Here is a 15,155-nt window from a genome sequence, read left to right on the forward strand (position 1 = left end):
GCATTGTTAGTATGATGAAATTCTTGAATCCGGTCAAGGGAGGCAAGCCCTCCCTTGGGGAAAGATGAGGCTTACTTCATGGAATGTCAGGGGCCTCTTGGCTCTTGACAAAAAATGCCTGGTCAAAAGAACTTTGGCCAAGCTAGATCTAGCGGTTTATATTCTACAGGAAACAAAATTGAGTAAGGAAAAGGCGGTCGAATTCATCAAATATTGCTATAAGTGGGAAGGTATTTTTCAATATGTGAGGGGCTCGATTGGGGGCTTGGGAATCATGTGGAACTCTTCCAAAATAGATGTGCATCCCATTGCCTCATTTGATCACTAGATGGCGTGCATCATTGTCTGTAAGCAATCCAATATCTCCTATCCACTGTTTAACATTTATGGTCCCATTAAAATGGAGGAAAAACTTAAAGTTTGGAATGAGGTCTTCAATCAAGCTAGCCAGTTGGATTGTGGTAAGGTCATTGTTACTGGTGACTTCAATGCTCTTTTGGACATTGATGAGAAGGTGGGAGGTCTCCGAAAGCCCTCAAAAGTGATGGATGATTTTCGAGAATTTGTCTATAATTGCAAATTGGTAGATATCATACCGAAGAATGGAAGATTCACCTAGACCAACAGAAGACTAAAATTTTCCAATATATCAGAAAGGCTTGATCGTTTCCTGGTGGGGGAATGGTGGATAAATGGCAACTACTCTCTAGAAACTGAAATTGTGCCCCAAACTGGCTCGGATCATCTACCACTGTCATTATCCATTGCTCAGGAAAATCAGAATCATAAGAACTACTTCAAATTCTTAAGCATGTGGTGGAGGGATGAAACATTCCTTGTCAACCTGAAAAAATGGTGGCAGGAAGGCAACATATACTCTGGCTCCCCTAGCTTTAAGTTTATCAAAAGAATTCAGTTCCTGAAAAACAAAATTAAAGGCTCGAATAAGAACTCATTCAAAAAAAATTTTGTTGAGAAAGTTAGAATCGAGGAAAAACTAGAAGAGATCGGTAATAAGGTAATGCAATTTGGCATGACCAATGTGGAGTTCGAATTAGAGAAATCACTGAAAGCATAGTATCTGGAAATTTTGAAGAGGGAAGAACTATATTGGAAAGACAAATCCAGGGAACTTTGGATTGCTGAGGGCGATCTCAATACCAAATTTTTTCATGCTTCGTCAAAAGCTAGAAGGATCAATAATAAGATAGGCTCAATTAAGGATGAGAATGGGAATTTAAAAATCTCGGACACTGATTTGGAGCGAATTGCTCTTAATTACTTTGAGGAAATCTTGGACAACTCTGAGGAAGAAAATACGGGTGCAATTCCAATTATTGAGGAAGTCATTAACCCCCCGATTTCCTGCTCTGATTGCGACATGCTCCTGGCTTCTTATTCTTTGGAGGAAATTAAAAAGACCACTTTCGCACTTCATCCACACAAGGCACTTGGTCTTAATGGCATTACAACATAGCTCTTTCAAAAATGCTGGGATTTCATGGGAAAGGATATATGGAATGTGGTTGAAGAATTTCGGAAAAAACATAAGTTTGTGAAAGAGATTAACCACACCATTATCTGTCTTATTTCCAAAAAACTGGATTGCGACACCATGTCTGATTATCGCCCAATATCATTATGCAACACCATCTACAAAATAATATCCAAGGCAATGGCTGAAAGATTGAAGGTATTGCTTCCAAAGCTAGTCTCTGAAAATCAGAATGGATTTACTCGGGGTAGCGAAATTGCGGATAGCATCATCCTGGTATTGGAAGTCATACACTCACTCCACAAAGAAAAATTAAAAGGTATGATTATTAAACTTGATGTTGCCAAAGCTTATGATAAGGTGATTTGGAATTTTCTTTTCCATGTCCTTGTCAGATTTGGTTTTCCAGAAAAATTGATTGAATGCATAAAATTTTGCATTAGCACTGTTAAATTTTCAGTACTTATTAATGGAAACTTAAGTGGGTTTTTTGGAACCACAAATGGCCTACGACAAGGGGATCCTTTATCTTCTTCATTATTTGTTCTCATGGTGGAAGTGTTGGGGAGACTTATAAAAAAGAGGCATAATGAAGGCATTTGGAAAGGAATCAAAGTTCATGAGCAATTTGAGGCAATTACACATTCCCAATTTGCCGATGACACCATCATATTTGGTGAAGCTTCCATCCGGGAAGCTACAGACATTAAGAGCACACTTGAGGAGTACACAATGACCTCGGGCCAAGATATGAATAAAGGCAAATCTCAGTTGTTTTTCTTTACCACCAATAGGCAGGCCCAAGGCATAATTGCACAACTCATGGACATAAACATTGCAGAGCTCCCGATCAAGTACTTAGGGGTTCGAATTAACAAAGGGTGCAAGCAATCCCAAATTTGGGAAGATGCTATTAACTCATGGCAATCTAAATCAGAAAATTGGAAAAATAGATGGCTGACTCAAGCAGGTAGACTTGCCATGATCAAATCATTTTTATCGGCCATTCCAATATACAACATGTCATGTTTCAAAATGTCATTTGCTGCTGGAAAAAGTCTGAATAATTTACTGAAGAAATTTGTGTGGGATGGAGCTAAAGACAATAGGAAAATTCTGCTTATCAATTGGGACACTCTATGCCTTATTAAGGAAGATGGGGGTGTTGGCCTTAGGAAAATGAAATTACAAAACTCTGCTCTTGGTGCTAAGTTGTCATGGAAAATGTGTAAGGAGCCTCAAAAAATGTGGTGCAGGTTGTTCCAAAAGAAGTATCTAGATTTGGAAGACACTAACTGAATTCTCACTGTGGCAAATACTGAAAGGGGCTCGACTACATGGAACTTCTTATGGGATTGCAGACACATTATCACAGAGCATATCTCATGGCAAATTGGTAATGGTAGCACTGCGTTGTTTTGGAGAGACTCATGGGACGGGTTTCCAGCTCTATCAGAATCCTTTGAAGATAAGGGGTGGGTAGACATGGTGGAAAATTGCATAGGGCAACATGTGTGCAATTACATGGAAAACCAAAGTGAAAAAAATGGTCTGAGAATATGGAAGAAAATCAATGTTGGAAATCCCTCATTATGTGAAAAGCTGTGGAAAGCAATAAAAGATAGGAAAATACCGGAATCTGTCGAAGAAGACAACATATTTTGGTGTGCATCGAAATCTGGGGTGTACAGCTCCAAACTTGGGTATGAAGTTCAAAGACAAAGGGGCTCCAACAATACTTGGCCGTATAAACTATGCTGGAATCATAAAATACTTCCAAAAGCTGGGGATTTTTTATGGATTTCTCTTCATAGTAGAATCCTAACGGGTGATAGACTCAAAACTATTGGCATCTCAGGCCCCAATCACTGTGTTATGTGCTGTGCAGATGAAGAATCAACAAATCATCTTCTATTCAGTTGTCCGGTGCCAGAATATTGTTGGAACTAGTTCCTTGAAAAAATAAATTGGGCTACAATAAAAAAATGAAAGACTTTTTGACTTCATTCTCTCTTGGCCAACTAGACAGAAGTCAAAGTGGAGTGATCTATGGACGATTGGACCATCCATAATAGTATGGCACATCTGGAAGGAAAGGAACAGAAGAATTTTCAAAAGAGCATCACTGTCAAATCTCATGCTGGTGGACAAAATAAAAATTGCAATAGAGGAAGTATTAAATGGAAAGAAACTAAAAGGTAGTCCTAAAATATACAATAATTGGGATGCATTAATGGAAAAATGGTGGGCTCTTAAAGAACCTCAATCATATGTTCCACCGACAAAGCATGTAGATAGAAACACAATCAGATGGATGGCCCCTCCAAAGGATTTGACAAAATTAAATTTCAATGGTGCCAATAAGGGGAATCCTGGCGATCTGGTATTGGAGCTATAATTTGAGACGGGTAGGGAAATATCCTTTATGGTCTGTTTGGTGGCATTGGAGTTGCCACAAACAATGAAGCTGAGATCCGTGCACTTGAGGTAGGACTTCGTCTCTGTATTATGCAGGGACTATCTCGAATCATAATAGAAGGCGATTCACAGGTTATAAAATCATAATAGAAGGCGATTCGCAGGTTATAATAAATGGGATCATTCGGTCAAGTTTGCATAGCTGGAAACTTAATAAATGGTTACCAATGATAAATGATCATCTAAAAACAATCAAGTGCTTCGAGATTGGGCATGTCTTTAGAGAAGGCAATCAAGTGGCCAATTACCTTGCGAATCTTGGGGTTGGACGGAATGATGACCCTGTTTATTTTAGCCGAGCATCGGCTACAGAGGATATCAAAAGACAATGTGTGATGGATTGCCAAAGATCTCCACAACAAGGTATTGGGTAGCATGCCTGCAACATTTGGATCTACATGCCTGCTTGGGCATAATGTTGACACCGATGTAAGCCTTGGATGAGTATGACTCTGACTATTGGGATGGGAGATATATTTAATTAGATAAGAACATCCATTTTGGCGGTGGAATCACATGGGAAGGTCATGGTCTGCCCCTGAGCAGCTCATTATGTCGCCTGGAACACATCATCACATCGGATGTGTTTCAGTTGAGAGGTAGATCCTACTAGATATGGGTAGAGCATGAATGATTACTATCTACAAGCCGCGTCCTTCTATAAAGACTCCCTAGAAGATGTTTTACTCAGCGGTCGAAAGTGCCATTTTGGTAGTGTTGTAGAGACAGAGTTGCGACCGATGGCTCATTTTGGTATGATTAGTTGTGTCAACTGCGAAAGCACGTTGGGTGTGCAACTGAGGAACCTGTTCATCACGGAAGATCATGTTTATGATGCAATTCGCGGGATCATGGGCATCGTTCTCAACTTTGAGAGACATTGGTGTGATGCAGTTGTGCTGGAGGCAGTCCTCTTGCCTCTGGTTGATGTTATTGACTCTGGGGAACGCACAATTGAACTCTTTGCTGGGTTTGTGAAGCCACTCATTGCGGACAATGTTGCTAATGTCATATTAAATCTGGAGGAGGCTGTTAAAGTAAGCATATTGAAGGTATACTTTCAGTTAAGCATATTGAAGGTATACTTTTAGTTCGAAAACTACTTACCCTTAGAGTCAGAGGTGGATTTTGAAGATGAGGACAGTGGTGGCTCTGCTAACAGTGACGCCATACGCGAGATGGCTAGAAGGGAAGCTTGGAAGGAGGAACGTGAGCGTTTGAAGATATTTGGGGAGAATGCAAGGGAAGTCTTTAAATGTGTGGTATTTAATGGAAACATGGAGCCTTTCCAAAGATTGACTGAATCAGATGACTGGTGGCTTCTTGAGAACTCCACCCATAATGTTATCAACATTGGTGAATATGCAGCAGTGATATACCAAACTATTGGTGGACAGATGTAACTGTGGGTTGTATTAGTGTGATGCTAATGGCTATTAGTGTGATGTAAATGTGTAGGGAGTGTAAGGTAGACAAGGCTAGTCTTGTCTAATATAAGAAAAAGTATGTAATTTTTTTAAAATTCTGCAATATCCGGAGCTATCCCCACTAATGATAACACTTACCGTTTAAACTTACACATATTTAAGTTGAAAAGAACACAACTTAAACAAGCTTTTATTATTAAGAATGTAACAAACTTTTATTATTAAGAATGTAACATAAGCTGGTTTACATTGAAAAGAACACAACTTAGCAAACACGACTTATTTAGATTGAAAAGGAAAACAACTTTTCAAGCAGGGGAAAAGGCCAGGGAAATAAACAACTTGTAACAAACTCTATAACTTAATAAAGAACAGGCTTCTAAACCTCCATATTCAGATTTTGCATGGAACTGAGCAAAGGGGAGTTTGATATCCATTCTGGGTATTGTAGTTGAAACTCTTTGTACTTATTCCACCATATCATGAAGCTGCTCTGTTCCAAGAACACCTCCTTGGAAATATTTTTTTCGTCGATCATCTTTGACACATAAATTTCAAAATTTTCCAGGCTTTCCTTGAGATGGGCATTGATAACTTGATGTTGCTCTTGCTCTTGCTGCAGATTTGTCAAGCCTTTAGCAGCTCTTCTACATGAGCCCAAAAACAAGAGTCCTCAGTTAAGGATGCAAACTTTGTGCGAGGCTTCCTATCTCTACCTGTGCGAGTTTGGTTTTTATCATTCAGCCATTTTTCCAGCAACATATGACGGAGCGGCCTGTTCCCAATTGAGAGATAGCTTCCTCTCTCGTTGTGCAGATGATAGAAGGCTGCAATGTCCAGAGGCTCTACAAGTCTTCTGTATGCAGTTCCAGCATTGATCCATTTGTTTTGGTATCGGAAGTCATTGGGCAATTGATGATTCTTCACCATATCAATAATGCCATCCCAGAAATTTTGTAGAGATATTCTAATCAAATTCACACGAGAGTCTTTCTTTTCTTCTAGGTCTCTGAAAACATTGTACAAGCTACGGCTGTTGCCCTCACAGACTGTTTTAAAGTACCATTCCAGCTCTGCCATCTCACTTTGCCTCTCGCTCAACTTCTTATTCAGGTTCTCAATGTCCATGTCAAGCTTGTTTTTCAAATCTTCAGGTTCTTTCAGGGCATCAAATGCATGGTTATTCTGTTAAAAAATGAAACTCATCAGTCTTGATTGCTATATACAATAAACTACATTGAGAGAAAATAATCAGTATAAACAGAATATCCTAAGGAGCTACAGCATGTAGGGAAGTAAACGGTATGCAAGAAAGTAATATCAGTTTCCACTTCACTCCCCTCCCCTGCCATAAAAGAGGCCTGTGTTTTTCTAGATTTAAACACTAGATTCGATTTGTTTAGGTGGTTTATCTGAAATTACAGTGATAGGTGGGGTCTTGATATAGAGAATTTATCTTTTTGAAAGAGTGCTTATAATTAGTTTAAATTTATTTGAAACACAGTTAAATACGCCTACATATTGATAGTATGGGATAGTCTTATATACTATATGTAGGCCCAAAAATCAGATTACCTTGCTAAAATAGATGAACCACCTAAATAAACCAAAACTTAAAAATGTGTTATTTAAATCCATGAATGAATGCATAATAGACTTCCTGTCTTTTTGCTTGACTAAGTAATTTCATTTTAGAAGCTTGTAAAATATTGATACTGTGCAATAATTTACCTTGACTAGGCAAGAAAAATTGAATGGAGTATAATTAAAGTTCCAAATATTGTCTGTAGGTTTTGAGTACTAAGAGTCATGTGAGTGATATATTAAGAACAATTATTAAAAGAAATATGAGATTACCTGAGTCTGTAAACCCATTGCTTCTAACTGCAGTCCTATTCCCATCTCAAAGGAGGATTCTGAAGAGATGTTTGAAGTTCTTGTTGAGTATCCACTTTCAATAAGATGTCTCAACTTATAACCATAACTTATGTGCTCTGAAATCAAAGCACCTGCAATACTACTTTCTTCTTCAATACCATTTTCTTCTGTGTTCTGCAAAGTTAAAATTAGCATCTTCAAGACAATTTGAGGATCCTCAATACAAGCTGCGCCATAGACAGAGCAGAACAGGTAAGTACCAATGGGTCTATACGGGCTAGATTCTCCAAGGCACTTGATATTGTCAAGAAGTTTCCTGCAAGACTCTTGAGAAGAAGGATGCAATAAACTAACAGAATCATCGCCCCTTATGCTCCCTCTCTGAGGAAAAATTGAATTCAAATGCTGTCCAATTGATTCAAAAGGTGCAAGGAGCATCCGCGGAACAATATCATGTTTGGAAACCACATGACAAAAATTTCCGGACCAACCTTGGCAATCAATTGATTGCATAAGAACAGTATCTCCGACCAAAGGAGAACCAAATGTAATGCAGATAGGAGAAATTTGTCTCAGCCTTTTTTCCAGAACCCAGATCGTAGCAAGAGTTGCAATGGCACCTCCTATAGAATGACCAACAAATATAATGGTTTTAACTTTCTTTGCTTCGAAAACATGTCCATCTATTGCCACAAACAAGTAAAAGAGCAATATTTTTAGTCTCAAAACTTTAAATCTGTAGTACATGAAATGTGTTCTTTCAACAGTAACTTTGACAAATCCAATGAGTAACTGTTGGTCAACATTACTTTATATTTGCACGGTAAAAATCCAGTCCATATTTTACCCCGAATGAAACAGATAATATCTTTTTTTCTCATTAAAATTTGGATCATATTTCATAATCTATTATGAATCTATGAATCTATTATGAATCTATTATTCTATTCTATAATCTATTATCAATTATCAAAATTTATAGCAAGAATATATTGAAGTATACACATCCTGATTCAATAAATCTTAATATATAATAAATAACATTGATACTAGGACAAAATATACAGAGTGAACTCCAAAAATCAGCACATAAAACATACATGGTCATTAATAAAAACATGATATGATGGACTGAGGCAGAAGAAAAGAAATAAAAAAGCAAACTAAAACAGAGATCTTCAATGATGGAGATAAGACTAGAACCAACCAGAAAAAGATTTATATTTTATATGTTTCAAAATCATACGATAACCTATTATATTACTTTGAGCTGTTGCTCCTTTTGCCCTTCGACATATATTCAAAAACAGAGTCCCCTGCTGTTACAAAAAGCTATCAAACTTTTATATCATTTTATCTTTCTCGGCACATACAAAAAAATGCCCCAATTCTAGTTATTATTTGCTGTTGTATATCTTCTACAAACTTCACCAAACTTCTGTACATACCCCAACTACAAGAGAAGACTATGTTACGGTATATGATTTTTTTAAAGAAAAGAAACACATGTATTAAGTGCAGTTACAAACTTAGCAAGGAAGTATCTGAGCAAAAATATTGTCCTCAAAATTTATAATATTTAAATCTCTCCTATATACATATTTCAAGAGACATGAGGAGTTGAAGAGACAGTAGTGGATGGAGGCATAGTAGGTGGGAGTAGTTGGCACAGCTACAAACATCTATGATTCCCAAGTTGATTCTTTGATGATTCTTTGAAAATGTTTTGGTGAAGATATTAGCAAATTAATCTTTTGACCTATAATGCTTCAAAATGATTTCTCCATTGTTGATCAACTATCTGATGAAATGATACATTGTGTCTATATGCTTGCTCCTTTTATGAAAGACTGGATTCTTAGATAGTGCTATGGCTAAGTTGTTGTCACAATATATCTTTGTTGCCTCTTCTTGTCCATACCTCAATTCTTTTAGCATTCTTCTCATCCATACTGCTTGACACGATGTCCCTGTAGCTGCTGCATACTCTGCTTCAGTTGCTGAAAGAGTAACTATTGGTTGTTTCTTTGAAGCCCATGATACTACACCTGATCCAAAAAGAAAAACATAACCGGAAGTGATCTTCTTATCATCTATACTTGCACAATCACTGTCGGTGTATCCTATCAGCTTGAATTTATTTGTTCTTGAGTAGAATATTCCATAGTTCTTTGTTCCACTAACATATTTTAAAATTCTTTTTCTAGCTTGCCAATGTGAAACTTTTGGAGATTCCATGAACCTTGAAATGAGACTAACTCCAAACATTATATCATGCCTTGTGGCTGTTAAGTACATAAGACTTCCAACAAGTTTTTTATACAAAGTTGGATTTACATCAACGCCTTTGTCATCTTTACTCAACTTCAAACCTGTCACTATTAATGTTGAGGCTGATTTGCAATTCATCATATTGAACATTTTCAAAATATCATTTGCATACTTAGATTGTGAAATGAAAACATCTTAATCATTTTGACTTACTTCAATGTCAAGAAAGTACTTCATTTAACCGAAATCAGTCACCTCAAATTCTGTTTTCATCACTGATTTGAACATGACAATTGATAGATCACTAGTGAATATCAAGTCATCAACATATAAACAAACAATTATGATCTCATCTTGCTTATTCATGTTGATATACAATGTAGGCTCACTGCTACACCTATTGAAGTCATTTTGTAAAAGATAACTCTCAATTCTACTATACCATGCTCTTGGGGCTTGTTTGAGTCCATATAGTGCTTTCTTGAGCTTGTAAACCTTGTTTTCATGGCCCAAAATCTCATACCCAGGTGGCTGCTCCACAATAGACCTCTTCTTCTAAGATGACATTCAAGAAAGTTGATTTCACATCCATTTGATATATTGCCCACTTGTTTTGAGCTGGAATGACTAATATTGTTCTCACGGTGTCTAAATGGGCCATGGATGCAAATTTCTCATTGTAGTCTACCCCGACTACCCCCACCCCAGGTTGTTGTGAATCAACTACTCTGCCTAGATATGTCCTATTCGTATCAGCATTGAAGACCAGTTCTGAAAATGGATTTTGAAAGAGTCTTTGGAGGAGATTTGAAAAGATATGGCATTAATTGTTATGCAGATTTTCTCAGAAGTGTTGTGCAGTTATGTATTGGTTAGAGCATCCAGTGTATGTATGGGTGATTAAAGTGGACTGCCTGCAAGAAAGGAGATATGAGCTTTGAGCCTAAAAATTGCAAGTGATCAATGAGTAGAATTTTAGAAGTTTCTTCCAGCTACTATAAATTCTAGAAACATCTAAGACCTCAATAACAAGAGGCATTTTGTAATCAATTCATAGATGAATGAAAAATATGGTTTGTTTTGAATATATTTTCTGCTCTGTTTTATTTCTGCTCCCCTGCTTCAAACATGATAGAGAAACTACAAAAGATGGAATAAAGGGTCATTATACCTGGGTTTCCAAGTCTGAATTTTTCAGAATGTTCAAGAACATATTGAGAGCTCCTTTGTGAACAAGAGCCGGTTGATCATCATCACCCTTGAGACGGTCAGAGAAAACTTCATTCTCATTCTGGATATCGCACTGACCATATGGACTACCACTGGCAGTGAAATCTCCAATATAAAAGGAAGGGAATGTTATAAATACTACACCTTCGTACTCATTCCGCTGAAAATAAGTATCGACATTTTTATTTGAAATACAGCGTGTCTCGTCCCAAGCTCGTTCTAGGATTTCACAAGAACAAAGAAATATCGCCTGCTCTTCCCCAACAGTGAACCTATAGCGAAAATTCTTGCAATTAGTACCAACTGGGCACTTCAAAAACTAAATATATCCAAACAATTTTCAAAAGAAAAATTGAAATTCTATAAAAATGAATAGATTTCTGGTTAAACCCGCTTACATTTTCGGAAGAAGGTTCAAATTTCTAGACTCCTTTTGAGCACCCAAGGAAGAACTGCATATACATTACAAAGTAACTTTATTAGGTCTACCAATCCCTTGTTAAGCAGCAGAAGCATTTTTTTCTGCCAAAAAATTATGTCAAAATTGTAACCCAAAATGATAATTAGCAAGCTTATACTTACCGTGGGCGAGTCGATTCCAAGCCTTTATCAACGGTTGCATTCGCTGCTTGCTTCGATTGTTGAGAGGCGGTAGAGGTATGCAGGAACAAAGAGAAGTCGGAGAAAGTGCGCTTGCTTAAACAGGAACTTATCAAGAAACAGCGTAAAAAGAACAAACAAAAGTCTGCGAGAGTGGGATTGCGTGTACAACAAGTTGCACATGAAGTAACTTACACTCCACTCATAAAATCCCATAGTTTGGGTATTAGCCACTAAAATAATGGTATGTTAATTACGCCGAAGGCATTTCACATTTGAGATGAAGGATCCGATCTTGACGATCGAGGGTTGTTCTGTTGTCAACAATTCACGGCCAGCTCTTTGTTGAATTGATAGAACAGGAACGACTTTATTTGCTCAAAATATTTCTTTGTAAAATTTTCTTTATGAATAGATCACATTCTTTGAAGATTCGGTGTAAGTAATTTGCATAGATATGGAAGACGGAAATGACTAATATGTGCCAAAGCTGTGCATTATCCATTTTTGAAATAATATTTGAAATTATAAATTATGATTTTAAATTTATTTTAAACTAATTAGCCAATAGTTAGCCAATATGGTGGGAAACTCCCACCAGAATTCAGTCTCACGCCGGAATTCACACGCGGGGTTTATTTCGTCGGATCTTTCACAGAAAGTGGTGGTCCACTGAAACACGTTTATAAGGAAACTTCTTTACACTGCCCTAGATAAGGATAACCGTAGCAATCGCCGTTAATATATGAAATCTGCTCGTAGATTGGATGAATATAAAATGCAGTATGGTTGATCGTATTACAATCTTTACCATAAATGCACAGATAACTTTTGCCACTGTCGTAGCTTCTTCAAAATGTTTTACCTGCTATTTTTACAAGAAGCGTCCCATGTAAGTTTTACCAGCATGTCCACAAGTTAACTGTAAGAATCAAATTCTTCTGCAGCACTCTAGGGCCACAGGAATTGAACCAAAATAAATTTGAATTACAGCTAATATTTCCCACCTACTAAGGACTTGTGAGATCACTGTACGCTACACTTGATCGAGAATTAGAAAGAACTATCACAATCTTAAACAAGGAATGCTTGGGAAATGGGAACCATATCCCTACAACTTTACGCAAGGAATCACAGTAAGTAGGATTTGCATTTCTATTTGTACGCAAGGAATAGAAGTAAATTTGTAGAGGACTTCAAGAATCTTGAAAGCGAGCAAAGATTATCTATTGAGTCAAATGGAAAGGTGCAAGTTTAAGCTGGTGTTTGAGAAGCCTTATTGGCATTTGTGTAATGTAAAATAGATCTGTCAATCTACACTTAGTATTTGTAAGGCCTCTAGATTTACTTGTCAACCCTTGAAAAAGATTCATGGGAATGAAGGAGGAATTGTTTATTCACCAGGAAAGTTCATCCCAATGGAGTTGGTACTATCTTGCATATGTTGTTTCATTAGCAATGAGCGAGATGCTTTTGATATGGGAGCCAAAGACAACATCAAATCTATAATGGAAGGTAGAGGCATTGATCACCTTGTAAGGCATAGAACAATACAGGGACTTTGTTGTAAATGTACTAGTCTCCTGACCAGGAATGTAACACCATTCATGAGCAGGTACTAAGATGAAGTCCTGTGAAGGATGGTGATATAATGTGTGAGAGACCATGCAAATGTTTGACATTCTATCCTTCTGCAATTAGCGGTTAGGAAAATTTGTTAGCATGTTAGTGCTGGAAGGTCGAAGAATGATCCAGCCATGTCAGTGGACAGTTAACCACCATTTGAATTAAAGATTGAATACCTTTTTGGTAGATCCTGTTTGAGTTTATTTTTTTGTAATTTTGAATGACATCATCTATAAAGTTTGTCCATTGCAATTGGAGGTGCATGTTTTTGAGTTTAAAGTAATTCAAACTAGTGAATGTTTAAGGTTCTGATACATTTAAAATTGTTTTAAAGTTGTTTTTTATATAAAGTGGCGCTTGTAAAAGTATTGTAAATGGGCTCAATTTTGTTAGCTGTTAATCGTCTATTGTACTTCATATGTAAAAGTCATATTTAAGAGCACATGGTGTATTGTCTTAAATTAGATGGAAGGATTTGCTTATATCCTGCAAAGTTTCTAATTGTTGAGGTAAAGGGGATCTACTTTTCAAGACTACACTAATGTAATTTTTCATATGGGCAGGGGAAGGGAGATGTGTACTTATGGACAATACTGGGATACTTGAAAACAGGGGAAGGGAGATGTGTACTTCTGGACAATACTGGGATACTTGGAAACAGGTTTTTAGCATTTAGTCAAATTGCTTGTATTGTGGCTGTTTGGCATACAAATCACTGTGTACCATGGTTCCCATTTATTTTTTATGAGTCTATGTGAACATATGTCTCTGTTGTGCAAGAACATTGAAGAATTGGAAGTACTTTTTTGGTTTTCTATAACAAATGTGACCTTGATAGCATTTGTAGCATCAATGGGTCTATTTATATCCTTTAACTACTTTGCTTAAATCCTTGGAAATTGAAGTTATTTCTACATAGTTTGTGTCATTTAACTTGTCTGAGTCATTGGATAAATGAAATCTTCTACATCAAAAGAAGAGTAAATGAAGGAAATGTAGACCAAAAAGAAAAAAACCTTTAAAAAAATACTCAATGAACCTATTTAGTGCTCCCACCTCAGCAAGGAAATGGCTGCTGCAGTTCATATTTAAATTTTTTTCCTGTACTCCCTTTTTTCAGCAGCAAAAGGAAAAAACATAAATTATCGTTGGGATAAATCACTAGATTTTAACCATGTTTCCCCATTGGGGATATTCGGAGGGATGGGGGATGGGATAGAATATCCTCTCAATGTCCCTGATCCGTTAAAATTTTGGGAAACATCTCTGTGATGCCTACTGAAACTGGGAGACGTTTTCAAGGGCATCCTCCTACAGAAATGGTAGCAAGAGACAGGCTACTGACAGAGGTCCCTGTGACGTCCCCTGCCTGTTGCCATTCGAAACCAATACTTTTTTAAAAGGGCTTGCATACTGTAATATCCTCTTTATAGGATTACGCTGATATTCTGATTTCTTTTTAATTAATTTTTTGGTTTTTTTGTTTTTTATGTAAAGCACCCCCTGAAACAGTGAATAAAAAATGAAACTAATAGAACTTGTTACTGAAATCCTGTATTGGTTGAAAACAATTTCAAATTCATCCAGAGTGGCACTAACCCAAATGAAAAGAGCTGGTTATAGGACAATATCACCCTTATCATATAAATATACTCAGATTTGAGAAGTTAGTATTCACATTTTCAACTGTAGATGCAGACATGACTGAAAATAGATGAACTAAGGTCAACGATATTCAAGAATGAAACACTGAGGAGTAAACTTTCAGGAACTTAGTTAAACATATTCAAAAAGCAATATAAACCAAAATTGAATAAGATTGCATCACTGATAATGGTGGTTAAAGATTTGATTGCATGATTAAGAAATTTAAGATATGTCCTAGGAAGCTGATTCTTTTCATATCTGAGTCGTAAACAATTGTAGAATCCTATAATGTTGATTTGGCCACAAGAATAATTGTTGGAAACTACTGAAATTGATAACAATAGACAAAAATCAGGAATGCAATAATGATGTGCCCAGATCATACTTGAAATCATCATAGTAAATCATCAAGTGTGATGCTCAAATGTCTACTTTTCTTCATCTCCGTTACTGTTCAACGATTTTTTTGCAATACATCTCTTTTCATTTCGTCCAAAACTCAT

General features: G+C 36.8%; 1 protein-coding gene, 1 long non-coding RNA gene and 1 pseudogene across 2 annotated transcripts; 1 reads left to right on the plus strand and 2 right to left on the minus strand.

Annotated features, from left to right (window-relative positions):
- Positions 1-5,665: 5,665 nt before the first annotated feature.
- On the minus strand, positions 5,666-8,122 carry LOC131855988 (lipase-like PAD4; annotated as a pseudogene).
- An 899-nt stretch (positions 8,123-9,021) lies between these two features.
- On the minus strand, positions 9,022-11,568 carry LOC131042507 (uncharacterized). The gene is made up of 4 exons (XM_059221763.1): positions 11,362-11,568; positions 11,178-11,231; positions 10,721-11,051; positions 9,022-10,463 (listed from the first exon to the last, which is right to left on the minus strand). Coding segments are annotated over exons 2-4 (375 nt in total). The 5' UTR covers positions 11,180-11,231; positions 11,362-11,568; the 3' UTR covers positions 9,022-10,421.
- Positions 11,569-12,161: 593 nt separating this feature from the next.
- On the plus strand, positions 12,162-13,847 carry LOC131875675 (uncharacterized). The gene is made up of 2 exons (XR_009372466.1): positions 12,162-12,894; positions 13,569-13,847. It is a non-coding gene; the product is annotated as an uncharacterized LOC131875675 (long non-coding RNA).
- The last annotated feature ends 1,308 nt before the right edge of the window (positions 13,848-15,155 follow it).

This window comes from Cryptomeria japonica, chromosome 5 (genome assembly GCF_030272615.1).
Source record: "Cryptomeria japonica chromosome 5, Sugi_1.0, whole genome shotgun sequence".
Taxonomy (NCBI): Eukaryota; Viridiplantae; Streptophyta; class Pinopsida; order Cupressales; family Cupressaceae; genus Cryptomeria; species Cryptomeria japonica.